The following is a 21,093-nucleotide window of genomic DNA, read 5'->3' as shown; positions in this document are numbered from 1 at the left end:
CATCTGAGGGTGTAAGCAGGGACTGTCACACACATACGTCCATGAATAAATGTGGTTGTGAAATAAAAAGACAAAGCTGGAGAGAAGGCAATATGGCCTTTCTTTTACGGTACATTAACAAACAGTTTTCATAAAGCTACAAACATACAGCCCTTTTGCTTTATGCTGTTTGAATATAAAAAGGCAACAACACTTTAAGCAGGTCTTCAAAAGACACGGTGTACTGTTCTCTTAAATGTAAATGACGTGTGGTTGAGCCTGCTTGTGTTAATTTGGCGTAAAAAGAAAGGGAAAAAAAAGGTGACATCTTTTGAAAGTGCCTCCCATAAGGGCAATAGGAGCTGCCTTTACAAGGTGTGATGTTAAAGTCTGGCTTAGCTCAATCAGCAGCACACACTGTCCCACTGAAGCGGCTCAGGTCGCTGCAGTAAGAGGCAAGGAAGTAAAATATAGCAGAGACAAAATAGTATCAGCAGCAACAACAGGCTCAATTTTTATTTCATCAAGCAACAGAACTTTTTAATTGTTGCTCTGGTTTTTAAACTCAAGTGTCTCAATCAGGAGATTATTCAGTTGAAGACCCAGTATAATGAGAATATATGATTTCTTTTTCCACAAGAATTGGAAATAGTATGATCTAAGACTGACAGCCCCAGCATCTGGGAGTGCTTAAAGCAATTTGTAGTTTTGCTCCAGTCACGTGGCTCTGGACAAAGACTGCAGAAAAATCAAACTGGTCCAGAGGAAGCCTTGGTGTTGTGTAAAACTCAATGAATTGAGCAAGGAGCCTTTGATTTATTTGCCTTAATTCATTATAAATGAATGACATTCTTTCTCTTCTTGCAAATGCTTGGCTGCTATTTTTGTGTAAACATTCATGACTATGTTAATCGCACTGCAACTTTTTATACTCATTTTGTAGATTTTATTGCTCTATTTTAGAGGTCCTAAATAATTGATTTATATAGTCTACTTTTTTAACAGGCATTTTCATAGGCATTATATTCCAGATGTATTTTGTATAGGTTTAAAAGAAATGCTTACTGCATTCCAGAAATACTGTTGCCAAAGAACCTAATTTAAAAGTGGGGGGAAATAGTTTATGATATGCAGATCTACTTGCTGCTTTGCATATTTCACATTGCTGTTAAGCAACGTGAAACTGCAAGAGTAACGAGAATGAATTATTTAAATGAGAGATATTCTTACTGAATTAAAAAATTAAAAGGTTCCATATTTCCCACAGTTATACTGCAAGCTGACACTGAATAAAACTCCTGATCTGACTGTACAGAATCAAAATGAAACTTTACATACGACTTAAAAACTTTCAGGTTTATATGTGCATGTGTCAAGGAAATGACAGGAAGCCAAGATTATATATGTAACTGTCTGGGAAATGAGTCAAAACTAAGTCAGAAAAAGAACTCTCTGAGCTATTGCAATAAGCTGCCTGGGCTAGCCCAAGTCAGCATTTTACACCTATAGCTACCTCATCTATGTGTGTGTGCATACTTGTATACAGAACGGTGTCTTCACCTTTGGAGCACCACTTTTCCAGTCCCTCATATGAGGGAAGATTTATCGGTTATCGCTCTAGCAATTTGCACGTTACTCTGTTGGCTTGAGGTTTTTAAATTCTGACCTTCCATTTCAGCTCTCAGCCATGTATCACCTCTCTAAAAGACCTAGTTACCTATACAGTGAAGGCAAACCGTTCTGAAGGACATTCTCTCTGCTGTAGCTCACAAGAAAAGCTTGTACCATCTGAAATCTGGTGTACTTCTGTTTTGGGTTTGGAAGCAGCAGGGCATTGGTAGCTGAAAGAAGAGCAAAAGCATTTTCATGTAGCACATGCCCTGTGGGGCCACCACTCCTCTAGGAGGTTAGAAGATGACGTGGCCTGATTTACAGACTTTATAGTGAATTTTATCTTGTGAGTCAGTCCCTTTTTTGTACATTGCTTTTGCCAAGATTTGACCTAAGATATGTAATGACATCCCTGTGTCAGATTATACAAGAGCAGCCAATGAATAACTCTTTTTGGTGAATACCACTTTACCAAGTGAGGGATCCATGCTAAAGAGCTTGGCATTTGCTGGCTTTTTGACATGTGAACAAACAGGTTTTCTGAAATACTTTGATTGCATGCAATCTGTGCATGAATAATTCAGTAAAGTAACTTTCAGCCTGTGAATTGTTTCATATAAAAGGTCTGAGATGAGCTGAAAAAACACAGGGCCAAATTGACTGAGGGATTTAGACCCCCAGTTGTTCAGACAGCTGCTTTTGGAAATCCCACCTGGAGTCTGAGACTGCTAAGCATTAAATGCACCACATCAGCTGCTGTTTTCCCCGCCCCACTAGGAAGGTATTTCCTTCTTCTCCCCTGTAAGTACAAATCATCTCTCCACCTTGCACGCCACGCTAGGTGTAGGATCTTCTCTGTCTTCACCTTTGGTACACCACTCGTTTCCAGTCCTTCATATGAACCTGCTTTCCACTTCTGTTTTTTAACTTCTTTTCACTTTGGCTTTTCACCTCACTTCTCCCCCCCCAAACCCTAAAACCAAAACCCAAACGAGTTGAAGAGTCTTCTTCCACTGGTTGAAGCTCTCACCTGTGGGAAAGAGAGACCTTATTTGTAGGTCTGCCTTTTTTTATGGCAGCAGTGGTGGCGTTACTATCAGTAGAACATCAGGAGTTAGAATATTAATTTTAGGAGCAGTTTCAGAGATGTGGATTGTGGTTTCTCTAGATTATACTAGATGGCCGTTTCATCCTCCCACAGTGTCCCCAGCTGCAACGCCAGTGCACCTCTCGGTGCGTTAGCTTTACCTCTCCCTGACGTTTTTCCCTACGCGACGGAATGCGGTGCACTACGAGGAGCTGTAAGGAGTCCCTGGGCCCGGCAGAGGTAAAACCGAGCCGGGACAGCTCTCTGCCCACCCTGGCTGATCCTGCTGGGAGCCCTGCGCTAGCCCGGCTCTGCCGCTCCCCGGTGTTACGATGGCATAGCTCTGCATGGGGCTACTTTGGAGGTAGGTAGCTGCGACTTTCTAACATATTTCTGCATTTCCTGGATTTAGACATAGGTGCCTACTTTATCTACTTTAATTAGTGCCTAATTAGCACCAGTACTGTATTATTTTCCCCATGTGACTGTCTCCGTCTTTACATGTCTAAATCTGTCCAGTACATCATATGGTGTTACTCTGTTAACTGTCTAAACGAATGTAGCTTTTAGTGGGTCTGCTGTGTGAAAACTCATGTTTGCACATTGAAATTTCTGCCTTTCTATTAGTAGCTTCTGCAGACAAATGCAAGAATTAGGCTGCTGTTGGAAAATCGATACAAAGAGGACACAAAGTCAAAGGGAACTCAGTTGGGTGGTTCTCAGTGGATATCTATGAGAGGAAAGGATTGATCATCAAGACAGATGTTGTAGGCAGACCTACATTATACAACATTCTCTTGTACCTCTAGCTTCAGTTGCCTCTTCTGAATGATATGCATGCTGATTAAAAAGGAAAGCATCCTGGTTGAATTCTCTTGTTGCCTATTTTCAGAGAAAACTAAGCAAACAAATAAAAACAGTGGTATCAGGAGTTAGGATAGCCCTGTGAGTAGCACTTTGCTGGAGATAGACAGCAATGCCAAGGGATTAATATAAATACCTTTTGATAAATCCTTTTACTCTCCAAGTGTTGTCAGTAGAACATGCTCATATTATTCCAAATACCATTTCAATTACAAATTACAAATGCATCTTCTGAAGTGAACCTGCTCCATCAGAGTGTCACTAAGTTGTATCCATCTGGCACACAAGCTCATTTCCCTGTCTTCAGATATTTACTGTTATATTTTTCCCAGGGATATATTCATGAACCTTCCACAAAGGACAGAAATGAACACAATCAGCCAGCACAGGGCTGCAATTCCAGTTCAGCCATGGCAGATGAAACTTGCAAGCATTCTATATGCATGAAATGAAAGGATATATATATCCAAAAAGGGTGCACCCTTATTTGATCTCCATCAAATCATCCACTGTTGCCGAATAAAGTAAAATAAAGCCTGCACAGTTGCCATCAATTACTCTGCTATACTCTTTACCCTGGAGAGGGTGCTGGAGGAATCTAAAGCTGCAATCTTTCATGGGTGCTTCTCAGATGACATTACATTATGTTATTCTGTAATACCAGTGAACCTTTACTCAGTGAAGCCTTGCATCTAAATTTCCTCTATCCTTACTGTCTTATGAAAATTAGGGCCCGGGCTATATCTTATCCCTTTCTAGTTATTTATACCTTTGCAAACTGCCTATTATGAAATCTCGTAGCTCGGGAATTTTGCTTAATGGCGATTTATTTAGAGGTTTTTTTAGAAAATTTCAAGAAAAAATGTTCAGATGTTGCTAAAAATAAGGAAAAGATGTTTTGCGTATGTTAGAAGCAACACCCCAGCACTGCAAAAATGAGAAACTGTAGTGCATCTGTTCCTTGGAGCATAGGCCTTTGTTTTTTAGGCACGTGGGTTTTGCCATTCCCATGGAAGACTAGAGATCTCTGCGTAACCTCAGATGATGTGTGCTTGGTAACAGAGAGCTGCAGCACCCCAGCAGCCTGGTGCAGACGTTCCCAAACAAGACACTAGCGGCATAGGCTCAGAATCACGAGTGCACAGCCCATTTGGCAAGATGTGATGCCCAGGCTGGCTGAGCAGCAGAACTGACTAACCAGGGGCAACCTGTGCTGAGGTGGCCAAACCAGCCTCTGCCGACTACTGCCAGACGTTCAACCTCCACGCGCTCTTCACCTCGCTCATTGAACTTGTTTCTGAATCCATGCATTTAGAGTTACGAATTAGCTTGGAAATTATCGGCAGCTCTGTCTTTGACTGGACTGAGCATGCTCTTCCAGCCCTGGGGAAGCGCCTATGTGCTCGCAATGTCCTTCTTGCTGGAGCCTTTGCAGCCGGGAGGGGGGTTCAGTCTGAGCAAAAGCTGGACCTAGACTGGATGAGGTCATGGAAGGAAACAGATTTGGACAAAGATCCTGGAGCTGAGACTAGATCTAGGAGAGGAGGAAAATGGAGAGTGGGACAAGGTCAGGGCAGGCACAAGATGAGGACTGCTGCAGTGAATACTGCTCTGAAAATGATTGATTCTGCGTCTGCTAGCACTACGGCACTCCTAAATGATGTCAGGCAGATTACTTGAACTACAGGCGGCCACCGAGCACTCTTTTTATGCTTGCTGTTCAGTTTGAGAGCCTGGGGTCTGATGTGTAGAAGTAGTTAGCATTCACAGCTGCATCTGAAGTCAAAGGGAGCTATGCTTCAAACATACAAAGCGCTGCAAAATGCTAACTATTTCACCAAGGCAAACCCCAGTCATCTCAAGGCTGGCAACCAAAATTAATAGACACATTTAACCTTAATCTCTCTGTGTCTCATTTCCCAATCAGTAAAAGGGTGATATTAGCTACCTCTCATGAAAGTAATTCATAAGCATTCATCATATGCTCAAGGTACTGTAACAATGAACGCTGTAGAAAAGCCTGCTATAACGTTAGTAATTCCACATTACAAGCAGGATTTAAATAGCTTTAAACAAAGCCTGAGGACATATGTTGAACAAAGAGATTAAAAATAAATTGAAAAGCTGCACATTCAGTGAACAGCATCTGTCCCACGCGTTGTACAAGGCAGAGGTCCCCTGAGCAAAACGGTATCATCACACAATGAAAGGCTAAATTGTAAGTCATACGCTCTACAAGTCAAAACAAGTTTGTCTGAAAAATCTTACCTTTGGATTATCCTAAAGTGTCAACACTTGGCTTTTAAACTGTAATATTCCTTTAATGTGGGGTTTGTGTTTTGGATTCTTTGGGGGTTTTTGTGTGAATGGGAATGTAATAAGTTAAGGATGTATATATGTTTTAATTGCTTTATGCTGTGCATGCAAAATCATACTGTTTTCATTAAAGTAGATGAGTAACAGGGGAATTAAAAATAGGAAAACAGTTGCACTGTACCAAGCTACAGCACAAAGTAAATAGTACTTTTCCTGCTCATTGCACTACTTTGACTTGGGCATCCTAGTTGATAGCATAACGTAGGTGTGATAGTTCATATATGTGAAAGTAACTAATTTTACTGATAATTTATACATTTAAGTATATGTTCCAGCAACAAAGATTTCTATTTCTTCTTCCTCCCGAGAGAATTTTTTACCTGTCGATGCTTATGGCAAGAACTCTCTCAAAAGCACAGTCTTCCCACTTAAATTTTACTCCATTGATTGGTCTGTTTTTCTGTATTTTCTTTTTTGTAAAAAAAAAAAATCTCTGCCTAGAGATCAAAGACATTCTTTGCAACCAGAAAAATAAAGATTTATTGATTCATCTTGCAGGTGTTGTCTGTCTTCTCATCAAAGCATCCACTTTTCTCAAACATTCAGTCTAGGTGCTTACCTGTTTCTTACCTGCAACAGCAACTAGCACTATTAAACAAATCGGCAGCGTGGTCATTCAAACAAGCCAGTAGATATGGAAGTATTCAAAAGAATATAAAACAATGTAAAACGTCTATGGAAGCAGTGCAAGACAAAACATCCACAGCAGCAGTGCACGTTAAGTAAGCCCCCCAATACTTCCTACGTGTTTCAGAGCAACATTCATGAGAATTAAGAAGTGGTAGTTCAACCATGCAATTAGAGTTTTTAACTTTATCTGTTTTTTAACTTTATCTGGTAAAAGGTGTTGGATATTTTTGTTTAAATGAACTGCAGTCCTAAAGGTTTACCTTTTGCTCTCTATTTTTTCGGTGCCTAAACACTAGCCCCAAATGGAATTATTTTTTGTACCATATCACTTTTCTCTTTTTCAAAAATGAGCTGTCATTCCTAACTTTGTCTTTGCTACAGGTTTTGTGTAAGATTGTGAAGGATCTGTGCAGTGAAGCCATAGAACTGTGTAACTAACCCAGGAGATTCCTTTCCAAACTATCTAAGAAGGGCTGCTCTGTCAGCCAGTATGTGGATTTTTTTTATCAAGGAATGCACTGGGTTCAGTTATTTATTGTCAGATTCTGGCTTTGTGCTCTTGTCCGCACCAGCAATATTAATTTCCGTATTTCAGCAGATGCCCTTTGCTGCTCAATGCCAGCAACAAAACAAAGCCAGTGGTGTAGGTAAGACTCAGGCATTCACCCAAGCCTTTCAGTGTAAGTGGCAAAAACATCTGAACGCAGTCTCCTGAGCAAAATTTCCAGCTGCAAGTGTGCAAAAATTATGAGTCAGGCCCCCTAAATCAGCATGCATTTTTTCAAGCCTAAAAAGGAAAAGGGTGATTGCTTTTTAATTTCTGACCTGGCAAGTTGCACTTGGGTCATGATTTCCTACTTTTCTCCCAAACCACAGTGGATAGAACTTGCTGTTGCTTAGAAATGAAGAGTCTTGTGTGATCCCACGAGAGGGATCTTGGGGAAGCCCCTTCCAGCCAGGTCCATAAAATGAAACCGTGACCTGGCGGTACCACCTCAAGGCCTCCTCCCTCCACTGCTGTGCTGGCAACGCAGCCGCATGAGAGAATGAAATGTATTTCTACTTCAGACAATGCCCAAGGACAAGAATAGCTCCAAATAAGCCATCAGGACATATTGGGGACATATGTTGTATAAAGAGGATGAAGCTATTAAACAGCTCAACGCCGAGTGAACACCATTCACCCTATGTATGGTAGGAAGCAGTTCTATAGGAAAAATAGCATGATCAAGTAATTAGAGGCTGCATCATAAGCCATATGTGCAAGAGGGTCAAATTAAGGTTGCATGAGCAATCTTAATTTTGTAATTTCCGTACTTGTCTAAAGCCTTGTCCCCAGTAGACAACAGCCCTGCTTTAATCATCCCAGCAAAGCCACAACGGGATGATGATCCCTCTCGTCCCCCCATGAAGGATGTTGTATGACTGTAGAGGTGCTGGCTCTCAATGCTGCGTTAGACTTGTCTAAATCACCGTAGTGTTAAACCTTTCTACTTATCTACGTATCTAAAGATACGGCAGCCCTAACGCAGTGTGTGGGGGCCACTGGGGCCCCGGAGAGATGGGACCCCTTGTCCAGGCACCAGAGAGGGGTCCCAAGGCCTGCCCCAGCGGGAGAGAGGCGGGCAGGGGGCCATGGCTGTGTTTAGGGCAAGTCAGGCCCGACCGCCGCTCCCCGCGCGGCCGGCTGCAAGGGCAGACCCCTGCGGCGGGGGGTAGCGAGCAGGCCTGTCACAGCCGCTGCCCCACGGGTACCGGCCCCGGCTCCCCGCGCAGCCCCACGGCGCCGAGGGGCAGCCCGCGGCGGCGGGGGCGGGCCAGCGCAGGTGGGTTAGGTGGGCCGGGGCGGGCCGGGCCCGGCCGTGGCCAGGCCGATGGGGGGGCGGCGCCCGGCGGCGCCCGCAGGGGTCGCTCGCGCGGAGGCAACGGGCGCGTCGCGGGGACCGGGGGCCGGGGCGGGCCGCGCGGCCGGGGCGGGCGGGGGGCGGCGGGGCCGGGCGGCGCGCACAAGTCGGCGGCGAGTTGCAGGCGGCCGGCGGCGGAGTGTTGGCTGTAACTTGACACCGGAGCGAGAGGCCGAGTGGAGAGAGGGAGCGAGAGCGGCGGCGGAGGAGGAGGAGAGGAGCCCCAGGGAGCGGGATGGTGACCACCTCCTTCCCCTCCCCTTAGCGGCGCTCCGCAGCAGCCGCCGCCACAGCGCCGGGGACTCTCGCCTGCCTGCGGGGCCGGGGACAGCCGGCGATGGGGACGGGACAGGTCGCCTGAGCTCCCGGGAACTTTCCCCGCCGCGGGCAGCTGGAGCCGAGCAGGCGGATGGAGGATGCGCTTTTCCCGGCGGGCTGCGTGAGCCGGCGGCGGCGAAGGGGAGGATGAAGAAGAAGCAGCAGCACGGCGGCGGCGGCGACTGCCCAGCGCCCCGGCCCCCCGCGGCGGCGGCCGCGGCGGGAGGGGGCCCGGGCCCGGGCCAGGGCGGGAAGAGGCGGCGGCCCCTCTCGCTGCTGCCTTTTCTCTCGCTGCGCGACTACGGCTTCTGCATGGCCGCCCTGCTGCTCTTCTGCCTGGGCTCTCTCTTCTACCAGCTCAACGGGGGGCCCCCGCACTTTCTGTTGGACCTGCGGCACTACCTGGGTAAGGGCGGCCGGCGGCGGCGGGGACTTGTTGCGGCTCCTCCTCGCCCCCCGCGGCGGCTGGGCTGGGGCCTGCCTCCGGCGCCGGGGGAGGGGTCGGCCCGGGGGCTTCCCGGGAGGCGGGAGTGGGGCCGGGGCTGCCCGGGAGGGGTGGGCAGGCGGGACGCGGGGCGGTGGGGTCTGACACGGAGGTGGGAAGGCCGACGGCGCCCTTGGGAGCAGGGCGGTGGGGGTGCGCCCTCCCAGAAGTTAATTTTGGCCGAAGGTAGAGTCCCCTTGAGACTCTTCCTCAGACCCGAGACAGATCGGTGGCCGGAGGCGGCTCTTTGCCCGGTGGCCGGTCTGCTGGGTACCTCTTGCCGTCAGGTCGGGCCTGAGGCGGCCGCGGAGCGGAGGGCAGCGGGCGGCGCCCCGGCGGCACGAGAGGGGTGCTGTGCCCGGCCGGCGAGGGGCGGGATTACAGGTGGCTCATGGCAGAAGATGCTGTTGGAAAAACAACAAACAAACAAACAAAAAACAACCCCAAACAGACAAAAAACCCAAACATATATACTCCGTGAACCAAACGGCCGTCCGTGTGCAGCTGCTCCGCTTCTGGAGAGAAAGGTGCGGCATTAGGGTGAGAGCAGCAGCGCTGTGAAGCGCTTCAGCTGGCTCCGGCGTTGCGCCTCAGCCGGCGTCGCCCCGAAGGAGGTGTCCCGGTGGAGCAGGTACAAGCCCCGAGCTATGGCCTGTCGTCCTCATCCTCATGTTGATCACAAGTTTGCACGTGGTTTTTCCTTTGTGCCTGGTTTCCACATCGCTAAATGTCGCTTCGCTGCTTAACGGAGAAGTTGTGAAAAACGGAGTGTATCGTGGGGTCGTGTAAGTACCTCGGACTGGCAGGACTAGTTCAAACAGGGAACAAAAACTAAGGGTTTCTCAACATGGGAGAATAATTTGCGGTGTGAGTTTTTACCGTGTTAGCTACACTGTTAGCTAGCGTGTGTGAAGGTAAGCCTTTGGTGGTACGCGCTGCAGAAGGACAATCTGTAAGAGACAGTGTTAGGTTGCAAACAAGAATGCAGCAGTTCTATTTCAGAAGAATAAGCTGAAGATCTGTATCAGCTTGAATGTATTTTATGAACGTCTTGGGAATACAACTTGGGGGGGTGTTGCTTTTCTTTAAGGGAGGACTATCGCATGGCTTCAGTTAGCTGGTGAGAGGGTGTGGAGAGGACACAGGCAGGCTCTTCAGGGAGGTGCACAGCAGTAGGACAAGAGGCAAGAGACACAAGCTGCAAGAAGGGAAATTCCAGTGAGATATTTAAAAAAACCCAAAATATTTCAACATGAGGGTGGTCAAACATTGGAACATGCTGCCCGGGGAGTGTGGGATGTCCTTGCAGATATTCAAAACTTGGCTGGACAATGCAAGTCAATTTGTCCATATTTTGTTTTGGGAGGATAGGACCAGGTGAACTGAAGTTGCTTCCAGTTCATGTTATTTTGTGATTCTGCTGTAACTGGAGGGGAAAAAAAAAAACCCACAAAAAGAGTCAGTGAATATTCAAGTGAAAACAGGAGAAGAAGAAATGCTTTGAATACTACTTCCCAAACACAAAAGAGTATTGCCTTTTTGGCTTGGGTTTTAATGACCTTTTTTTCTCCCTTTATATTTTATGTTATTATTATGTTATAATTAGGACGAAATTCCTCCACTGAAGAGGGAACAGACAAATTTTCCACCAAGGTAAAAGCAGGTTTTGCTTACAATTGATTGACTTTTTAATGGGATCAAGCACACCTCTCTTACTCGGAGGAAAGTTGATGTCAGTTTTTAAAATTTTAATCTTCATCAAGGATGAACATTGCTTGGCTTGTGTAGGAATACACCGTGAGAAACGCAGGGTTACGCAGCTTCTTACTTTGTGGCCTTTTGACTGCTTTTGAGGGATCCAGGAAGTAAAACTAGGATCTGCTACCCTAACCACTCTAGCCAGTTGTTGTGTCTCTGCTGGAAAAATCTTTGAGTCCTGCAGATGAAAGGCTTGGAAACCACTGCGCCTTGGTGGATGGGTCATGATAATTTTTGTGAGGCGCTCAGCAAGTGCAGAAAAGCCTTTATTGTGTGTGCCTGAACGTGATGAGCCTCTGGGGAAGGAGTGCAGACTTCTTTGAAAATGGTTTGGGGTTTTTTTTGAAGTGTTGGATTCTCTCAGGAGAAGGTAGGCAGATCTATTAATATCTATCTGTTAATGAACTTCTGCACTTGTTGTATCAATTAGTATGGGAACTTGCTGTCTGTGCCTGTGTCGCCTGGGATGTTGAGGACACAAGGACTCGCTTAATGTCCTGCAGCAGGCCAGTGGCTGAGAGGGAGGCAGAGGCCTTGTGGCTGGAGTCCTAGTACCCACTGAGCAAGCAGTGCCGCTGCCTCTGCAGAGAAGTGGAACATACTTTGGATGCCAAGGTGCCTGTTTGCATGCTACTTTCTAAAGTTATTTTATACTTCCTTGGTGTGCAGTTTCACTTGGGTTGTCAGAGTTATCCATGTGGATGACATTGCTAAAGGTTTTTTTTTTTTGTACTGAATGTAGGTTTTGCAAGAATGGTGCATGGTCCTTGAGGTATCCAACTGGGAAGGTTTGCAAATGATGAGCAATTGTTTTTTTTTTTTTTAACCAGTAGTCTCATTGTATTCCAGGCAACTAACAACTGTTTGAAGGGATAGGTATTGGACATCCAGTCCTGCTAACTACCAAAGCCCTACATATGTATGTTTTATGCAACAGTTGGACTAGTCAAGTCTCATGACGTGAAAAAAAATAGTTTTTTTTTCCCCTGAAGCCACAGATCCCATGTACAAGTGACTCTTTCCTTCCAGTCCTTCCAACCCACAATTTATGGTGTTAAAATTTAAATCACCAAACAGAAAGGAGCAGTTAGTTTTCAAAGCATGTTTGCAATGTGTGAATTTTGCAACCACCCTTACTGCATTTAAATCTTCAAGAACCAAGAAGGACTAGACCAAAGGGAAAATTGATTTTTCTGTTTAACTACTTTGTGGCCTCCACAACATGGGGAGGGGTCCTCTTGTCTGGGTTTGGGGTTGATTTTTTTTTCTTGCATTGCAAGTTTCAGTGCATTGCTTGCGGTTAGTTATGTTACTCTGGAGGGAATGCTTGGATGTTTTTTGCCTCAGAACTTGAAAGGATGTTCCTAAATAAACGCAAAACTTCAATAGCAATCAGGATAGAAATCACACCTGCATCAGGCAGGTGTGTGCATAAAAGAAAAATCTAGGCAGTGTGAAAACATTGGGGTTGAGAAACTTTCATTTTGTTCTTAGGCCTGCATCATATACTGTGGAGGAGGAAGAGATATAAGTTTATTTTCAAAGAGATAAGTTTATTTTCAAAGGAATTAAATGTGAAGATTTGTTAGTTCCATGAACTTTCCTTCAGTGGTGGTGGAGATGCGTGTATTTTCAGAATATTCAGAGTATTAGTAATTTTTTTTTTATGCTGGATCAACTTCTCTGGTCTTGGACCAGCTTCTCTGGTGTCCTGTCCATATGCATCTCCCTTTTTGTTTGATTGCCATACTGATTGGGGCGAATCTGTTGGAAAAACATTATGGCAGCTCGTAGGGAAGAAGATAGCTGTGTTCAGTATTTCCACTTTGCATTGCCTTCTCCTCTCTTGTAAAACTCTAGCGGAGTCACATGGAGCAAATGAGAGTAGGTTAGTAGATACCAGGCTGTGCTTCGTTATTTATGCCGTTCTGACTTCAAGCTCATAATAGTTCAGGGGACAGAAAGATCTGTGGAAAGCTAATGGCTTCTGCTGTCTGTTCTGGCTCTGGTTCACAGAAACATGTCACAAGTTGCACACTGTAGTCATCCCACCAGGATAGATCCCCTGGTTTTTAGCATGCAATTGGTGGGGGCATGGACATTAGTGGTTTATTTCTAAAGAATCTGTGGAAGACAGTTAAAAGCATGGCTGTTGCCAGTAGGCTTAAATTTGCTGTATGGGGGTGCATACCAGTCCTGGACCATCTATGAGCTCCAAAAAACCAGAAAGTTCAAAAACTGCCAGGCTTTCCAGTAATAAACTGGAGTATTGGGACTTGCATAACATCTATGAGGTCTTTCTTGTTGATTCTGCCAAGGTAATCCTGGCTCACTAATCAAAACCCAACTCCAGCAGTGGGAGGAAGTGAGAAGAGTCTTCCCTTAGATGAGTAAGACAGAAATTGTAGATCTTGGACAGCCCTGTGGCTTTTGGGAAATGCACTGGGGACTCCATTCCCCTGCAACTGTAGTGGTTTTGCATTGCTTTATTCTTCCCTGCTTTGGCTTGTGATATATACATGCTTCAAAATACAGAAAGGAGTATTTCCAAGGGCTGGTAGCAACCCTCTAATGGCCAATAAAAAAATAAAATCTTTTGATCTTCAGTATTTGCAGTGCAAACTTCTTGTTGTTCATGTCCATTAAAGCATTTCCCCTGTTGAACTCCCCAGGGGCCTTCCAACAGGTACACTGCTTTGAGTGAATCTGGAAGTTGCTTGTGCTGTGGCTTCCTATGCAAGACAAAAGACTTAAGTGAGTAGTTGTGTTCTTCAGATAATCTCTAAATTAATCCCTACTCTCTGCATGCAACTGGAAACTCTCCAGTGTTTTGGCCAGATGTGCTCGGTAGGCTTAAAGTTGTCACAACAACAGTTATGTTTATTTTGGACACATGGGGGAATATAACCATAATTTTGTCAAATAGAAGAAGCAGAAAGAAATCTAAGTATTTGGGGAGGCTTTAACAAAAATCTTCAGAATATTTAAAATGAAACATAAAGTGGAACTTTTTTTTTAATTGAAGTAGTATGAATTCGCTTTATTTTGGTACGGTGTTTTGAGGTTATTTGAATTTTTAATTCTTTTTTTTCTTGAAGTGTCTCACTCCTGTTAACTTGTTAAGAGGGGGACAAAAAAGAAAAACTCACTACCCAAAGCAAAAAATAAGTGACTGACAGTGTTTTGTATACAAATTTTATTCCTAAGCTGTACAGAGGTGGGGATGAATAACAGTTGGGTTTTTTGGGAGAGGGAGTTAGTTTTGGGTTTTTTTTGTTCTGGTAATACTGCATTTATATCTAAAATGATGGAAAGCACAGAATTCTTCAGGGCAAGCTTTTCTAAACAATAAATGCACATAGCATGGTCCATTATAGGTGAACAGCACACTGCTTTTTTTTTTTTTTTTTTATGGCCAAAAAGGGTTATCTCTTCCAGTTTTGTTTTGCACACAGATCATGAATCCTCTACAGTTTTGAAGGCCCTTCAGGTGTGTGAGCAAGAGAAACACACTCAAGGAAAGACAGCCAGGTCTATGGATGAGGTTTACTGTATGGTGACACAATACCTATTTCTGAAATGAATATGCTTTTAACAAGGCCCTGGTTATGTTCTTATTGACAATTTTTTTTCTTACTGTTTTCAAGAATGTGCCGTGTTCTCGAACTCCTTCGTACTTTAAAGCATTTTGATTTTTCTCTGGCTTTTCAGTGAAGTGTTTAATTCCATTGCACTTGGAATTTATTACATTTTAAAATTCACTGACATTGTAAGGAACTGAAAGGCCAGTTTAGAAGCTGCTTCCTAAAGCCTTGAAAAGAGATGGTCTGAACCAAAAGTCTGTAGCTGTATCTTTCTTAATTAACTTTTCCACCCTCTTTGGTCTTCCTCTTTTTGCTATTGTGAATGTGATACATATTATCTTCTAGATAAAACATGTTTGAACTTCCACTTATGTTGCTTAGCTCTCGAGTTATAAGTGAGCTTTTTTGGAAGACAAAAGATGTGCCTCATCTCCAAGAAGCTTTTTTTAAAAAGGCGGCAAGGCTCGCTCATCACTCACGGCTTGTCCGATTGTACAATTAACAAAGCTTTACCTAATGCATGAGGCTGTCAAGGCATAGTCTGTGGAGAACCAGAATGCATCGCGTTTTATGACTGATTTGAGGCTTTTCCTTTCAAAGAGATGAAGTGGTCACTGGACAACGTTATCCTGGCTGGCCATAAAACACTGCATACAGTGAAGTCATAGCAGAAAATGTTTAAGGCTGTGTTGTGATATCCTAAATATATTTGCAACATTGGGCAGCATTTATTCAGAGATGTATTTTCAGCTTTCAAAATCAGACTCCAGGCTGGGAATCAGGTATTGCATATATGCAGCTGTGTACATTTTTCTTTTTCATATTGTCAACTTTGACAAGGGATTTAAAGGATTAATTCAGTTCCTGATGAGAGGGAGTATTACTACACCTTTTTCAAAAATGTATTGGGTTTTGGCTTACTTTCAGGTTACATGATAGTGTGGTATATACACCTGTGAGAGGACAAGTCTACTGTTTAGATGGGATGCTCTGTGTGGGCTTGGGGAAACGAGAGAGGCTTCAGTTCCCTGCCCTGACAGACTTCGTGTGACATTGAACAAGTTGTGTGTTTACTCTGTATTTAATCACCTTTTCTCCAAAGGACATTTTGAAGATAAATGTGTAACAGAATATGATATTCTCAAATATTACAGTGATCGTAGCCTTAAAGGGAAAAGACACTTATGATAAATCCTGTCATTGTGAAGGGATTTTGGCCATGTCAAACAGATAAGGCAGACAGAGAGCACTGGAAAGGAGCTCCTGTGTTGGCTGAGTGAATGTCAGTGGTCCAGCTACTTTTCTTTGAAGGGTATCGCCACTGTTCATTAACACAGTCTCTATGCAGTTTTACTTCAGGAGTTATTGCTATAATTGGTTTCCAGAGTCTCATCAAAGGCATTGATTTTTATATGTGTCTTCATATAGAAGGCTTTATGTCCAGGGGAATATAGCTGGGTCACCAGTGGTGCTGGTTAGACTTAATTTGCAAAAATGAGAGTAAAAATACAGTTTCTTGAAGCTTTGTTCACCTGAAGTGAATGGCAAACACATTGTGCTGTATCAGAGAATACTCAGCCAAAGTGAATTGTGCCTGTCATGGGAGGAAAAAAGTGGTTGATGCAGTGGTTCTCATATTTTCATATGAAATTAGGTAGGAGGAAGATTGCATTTGCTTAGGGTTTAACAAAAAACGATAAGCATTATAGTCTGCCACAAAGGGAGACGTCTAGCAAAAGTAACTCGTACAAAAGCTTCAACACTTAATGCTCTGTGGGGAAAATAAAGGCTGTCTAATTTTTTATTTTTTTATTTCCTTAACTCTAGTAAAGGATTTGAGATTAATATCTGTGCTAGCTCTACTGCACTGACTCCTGATAAAACTATTTTGAAATCAATAGCACATGTCAAAATCAGTAATAACAGTAAGTGGACTTTTTTCATTTGTTATCTATATAACAGAGGGACTTTATTTTGATGTGAATTGTGGTGGGAACACTGTAAAATGATTGAACAGGTCAAATAAGATCCTATGACTGTTCTGACACAAAAACTTGATAACAGTAAAGACAAGGAGATAAAAAGAAAAATAGCAACACTTTTTTTTTTTTCATATCTCCTATTTTTCTGGTATCCTCTTCTACCCCCAGTTTCCAGCTGGTAATTGATTCTTTCTCTCCCATCCTCTTCTTCTGATCTCATAATTTAAATTCATATATTAATAACAAGAGTGAGTTTCTAATGTCTTTTGTGTCTAGCAAGAATCTGACATTACTGAAGTTGCTTGAGTGTGTTTCATATGATAATCACCCCTTTTTTTGGACATAAATTTTGGGCCCTTAAGAGAGCCCTTCTTTCTGGGTTGTCGTCTTAGCCTCTTGCGGAAGTACTTGCAGATTATTAGCTTCTGGCTCCTGTAACCTGTTCAAGAAGAGCACTGCTGGTTATTTTGGTCCTGTAGCTGTTCCTCTGTGCAAAGACAGGTTTGCAGGTGAGATGTAAGAGTTTACTTTTTTCATCTTGGACTGTAGAAAAGTCTGCTTATACTTTGGGGCTTTTTTTGGAAGCTGTGACTTTGCACCTGCTGCTGACCCCCTGCAAGCGCTGTTTTAAATTGCAGCACTGTGAAAAGAAGCCCTGTGTGCTTCCGCTGTTATGAGTACAGCCAAGGGGGTGAATAGCCACTCTGTGCGCTCATGTGAGCGTGTATGAACATGCTTACCAAAATAAACTACCACATTGTTTTTCAGGGCAGATAATTTTTAAGGATGTGTTTACAGCCCTTTCTAATTGGATTGTCTTTTCTGAAGAATTGGGTGGATGGGGGAGGTCCCCCTGTCCCCTTTCTGTGCTCTTGTGCTTTTGGAGCAGTAAGTTTTGGAGCCAGGGCTTGCAAGGATCTAGGTAGGGGCTGCTCATTCTGATCATGGGGGCATGAAAGGGATGAGAATCCTTTTGAAAGTGGTGAGAATTGGATTCCTCTCTGGATCTTGCTGTAAGATTCCTATCACTCTTGGCTACTTATCTGGCTTTCCTGTCTTATCAGTGAGGGCAGGAGAGAGCTGCTTCCAGGTCATTTCAGTTTATGATAGACACATGATGTAAGTAGGATTAGCCCTTTTCAGAGATGTCAGTTGTCTGTAGCCTGTTGCCATTAACTTGGAAGGGAACACCAGGCTTCAGTAGCTGCTGCTGCCTTAGCCACTGCTGCCTTTCCCTGGGCGGTGGAGGTCCTTGCCTGTAAGACCTAATCTGACCAGTGCAGCAGTGGCTCAAAAGCATAAGCTAAAAGCTTGTGGGTTTTGGTGGGGCTTTTTTTTTTTTTTTTTAAACTTTCAAGTGAAAGCTGTGGAAAATGATGACACATGAGTTTTTACCAAGGAAAGTTTCAGCATCATTACTGGTGAGCAGGCAAGTAGATTTTCAAACATAACTTATGTTTATATAGTGAGGCATTTGTTTTTCTTTGTTTTAGTATCTGGGTTAGAGGATGTTTGGAGACTGGAGGGTGGATAGGAAGTGGAGAGCAATCATTTGACTGAAATTTATTTTACTCTCTTGCTCTTTAGTGCTGCACTGAGGGAAGCAGACCCTCTTGTGTGGGAAATAGATGTTTGGCTTTGTGTGCGTGGAAGCACAAAGTTTTGTATCATGGTTGCTGAGTACTAATGCTTTTGAGACGGGCATTTGGATGCTTGCTAAAGTTTGCTTCTTATCACACTTAACGATTCAGGGTAGAAGTCATCAGGAGGTTGCGACAGAGATCATGGAGCCCACGGTGGATTAAGTAGAGAAGCAGTGCATCTCTGCCATACGTAAACAGTATGTTTTAGCACCCCTGAGAATGTTTATTTTAAAAACCTCTCCTGGTCAAGTGGATGGTTGGTTCAGTTTAAATGTATCTGCCCCAAAGAGAGGATGCCAACATAACATTGTACTCATACAAGGTCAGCAAACAGCTAGCAAGTGACAAATCTGTGAGATGAGCTGCCAGTGACGGGATTAAAAGCTGCTAGTCAAGGGAATTTGAGGAGTTATTCCTCTTTTTTTTCCTCCCCGATTTGGAAAGTCCTGGACATTTGGGGAGGAGGAGGTGCTCCTTACAACTGTCTTTGTATGTATTTTAGACACACCCATTGTAAAACTGCAACAAATTTGAAACATTCACTTATTTGTTACATAGCTTTTGCCTAATTACTAATAGGGACTACTGTGAAGTCTCTGTTGTTGCTTGGCTTTTGATCAGAATGGCAGGTTACTTTGGAGGAAACTGTGACTGTCTGAAAGATTTTTACATGATGTTTCAGCCTAGAATTCACAGCGTAATCTCAAAATCTAAATTCCAATTAGGTGTCTTTTTATCTTGTAAGATCTCCTAACCTTTGTTTGGGAATTCTTGTGCAGATTAGAACTTGCATTGTTCTTCTGAATAGATTTTTGGTTTCTTTTGTTTTTTAATTGTTCTTCTGAATAGATTTTTGGTTTGTTTTGTTTTTTAATTGTCTCTTCAGGATATGAAGTTGTACACTTTTGCTCCATGGCAGTGACTTGTGTTGAAACGGACCTGAGACCTGAAGTGGTTGGGGCAGATGGGGAGATGCGAGAAGAAACCAAGCCTTATGATGTTGTTTCAGAAAGCATTTGAGAATTGTCTCACAATAAACTAGTTTCAGCTTTAATTTCAGATTACACAGTAGTTTTGTGAATGCCTATGGTAGTTGATTAGTGTTATTACGACTTTATCTCGTAGCAATTAGCAGGAGAGGGCATTAACTATGGCCACTTTTTTTTTTCCTTGATGTAGTTTTCATTTTCTCTGATCTGTTTTCTTATTGCCTTCTAAGACATGAGCACATCCTTTTCGTCCCACTCCTCTTGCCTTTACAGGTAGTTGCCCAGTCCTCTTGTTATTCTGTACAACACCAAACCATGTTTAGCAACTGGTGGTTTCCAAATCATGTCTTCCTGGTGGTCCTACTTTCTTCAGCCAGGTACTCTTTCCTCAGTGGCTTGCATTAGAAAGCAAATACTCTTGCCTCTCTTGCCTGACCTGTATCTTGAGAAGAGCCATCCAAACCTGTGCCTTGAAAATCAGAAGTAATTGGGATCTTAGAAGAAGTGTCCCACGAGTAGCCCACGCCTTTGCATTCTTAAAAGGTAAGGAAAAATGCTAATGAGGTACTTGAAATACAAAGAAAGATCTTGGAGCTAGGACGTTGGTAGGCAGCTTCTGTAAAAGTTTGATGAGATTACAGGTAGAAATTGCATTCAGAATGGGCAGTACAGTGCCAAGAAGAGACTTTTAAGTGGGAGAGAACTAGTGGGGGGACCAGGGGACAGAGAGGCGTCTTGATGATCAGAAAGAGTTACATGAGATTTAGACTGTGTATAGCTTGTCTGTAAGGCCCAGACTCCCCCTTTCAGAGGTTTCCTCTGAAGCCAGCAGGGAGAGGCAGAGGTATCTCCAAAGAGCAACTTGGGCTACCTGTGTCTTTATGACAGCAGAGCCCCTGACTTGTGGATGGAGATATGCTTGAAGTTTGGTGGGAAGAATCTGGGTTGTCACAGTATTTATTCTTGGAAACATTGGTTGATGACCAGTGGAAGGTTTCCAAAGTGGAGGAGGAGGAGGAGGGGGGAGAGAAGCCTGAAAGTTACACTAGCAAGATTTTTAGATGGATAGGTCACTTCGTGTCAGTGGGTCATTGAAACCCGAGTGCTCAGGATGCCTAAAAATTTAAGACTACATAAAGCACTGGAAAAATAGCACTGCAGGGGTTATCTGTCCCTGCTTGATGGGTGGTTTTGATGTCATGTTTGTTTCTCCCTAAGTCTTGCAGTTCCATGTAAAGGGTGTGCGACGGCAGCTTTGATGTAATCTGAAATGTTGCAGCAGATATTGTAAGGCAAAGACTGTGAAATTGCTGACTTCTCAGTTCCTTTCATATCTGCAGCTGATTGTTCTTTCCTAGCAGAGCTACAAATGTACAGATTTCTTTTGTGTTGTCCGTTGGGAGCTATCACAATAAGTAAATTAGGATGAATAACAAAATAGCAGGGCCTAAACCCTACCACCTGTGGTTGTTTAAATTTTTTGGAGGGGATGTGTTTTCTTCTGGGTTGTGGGGTTTTTTTCAGTTATGTCATTTTTGTCATCACTGCATCTGTGCAACAGGCAAAGGGGGGCTGCTTAGGAGGTCTTTTTCAGCACATAAGAGGAAGAGAGGAATCCCAGTAAATACCATGTACTTGCATAGTGTCTTTCTGTTGCGGATTTGTTTCTTGAATCACTTTTGAGCTGATGGAAGTTTATGTTAAGAACTGAATATTACCACTCTCTTGCATGTGAAGTAGCCATTCTCAGAAGTGTGATTAAATGAAAGCTGAAGTAGTAACTGCTCCTTTCTCTTAACTGAGAGCTCTCTACATTGCCTCACTAATAATGAGCAAACCCAATCACTTAATTTCATTCATTCAAGAATATTTTTCTGGGGAGTC

The 21,093-nt window shown here is 43.6% G+C and overlaps 1 protein-coding gene across 1 annotated transcript in view; it reads left to right on the top strand.

The window, feature by feature from the left end:
- Nucleotides 1–8,874: 8,874 nt before the first annotated feature.
- UST (uronyl 2-sulfotransferase) overlaps nucleotides 8,875–21,093 on the top strand; it is a gene marked incomplete at its 3' end in the record, with an annotated part of 169,444 nt that continues 157,225 nt past the window's right edge. The window contains exon 1 of the mRNA XM_081997119.1: nucleotides 8,875–9,175. Coding sequence (XP_081853245.1) covers nucleotides 8,917–9,175 — 259 coding nt within the window. The 5' untranslated portion in view covers nucleotides 8,875–8,916. The remainder of the gene's footprint in view (nucleotides 9,176–21,093) is intronic.

This window comes from Phaethon aethereus (assembly GCF_964289735.1).
Source record: "Phaethon aethereus genome assembly, chromosome: 3".
NCBI lineage: Eukaryota > Metazoa > Chordata > Aves > Phaethontiformes > Phaethontidae > Phaethon > Phaethon aethereus.
Note: the sequence above shows the minus strand (reverse complement) of the source record. Positions and strands in the feature narration are given on the sequence as shown.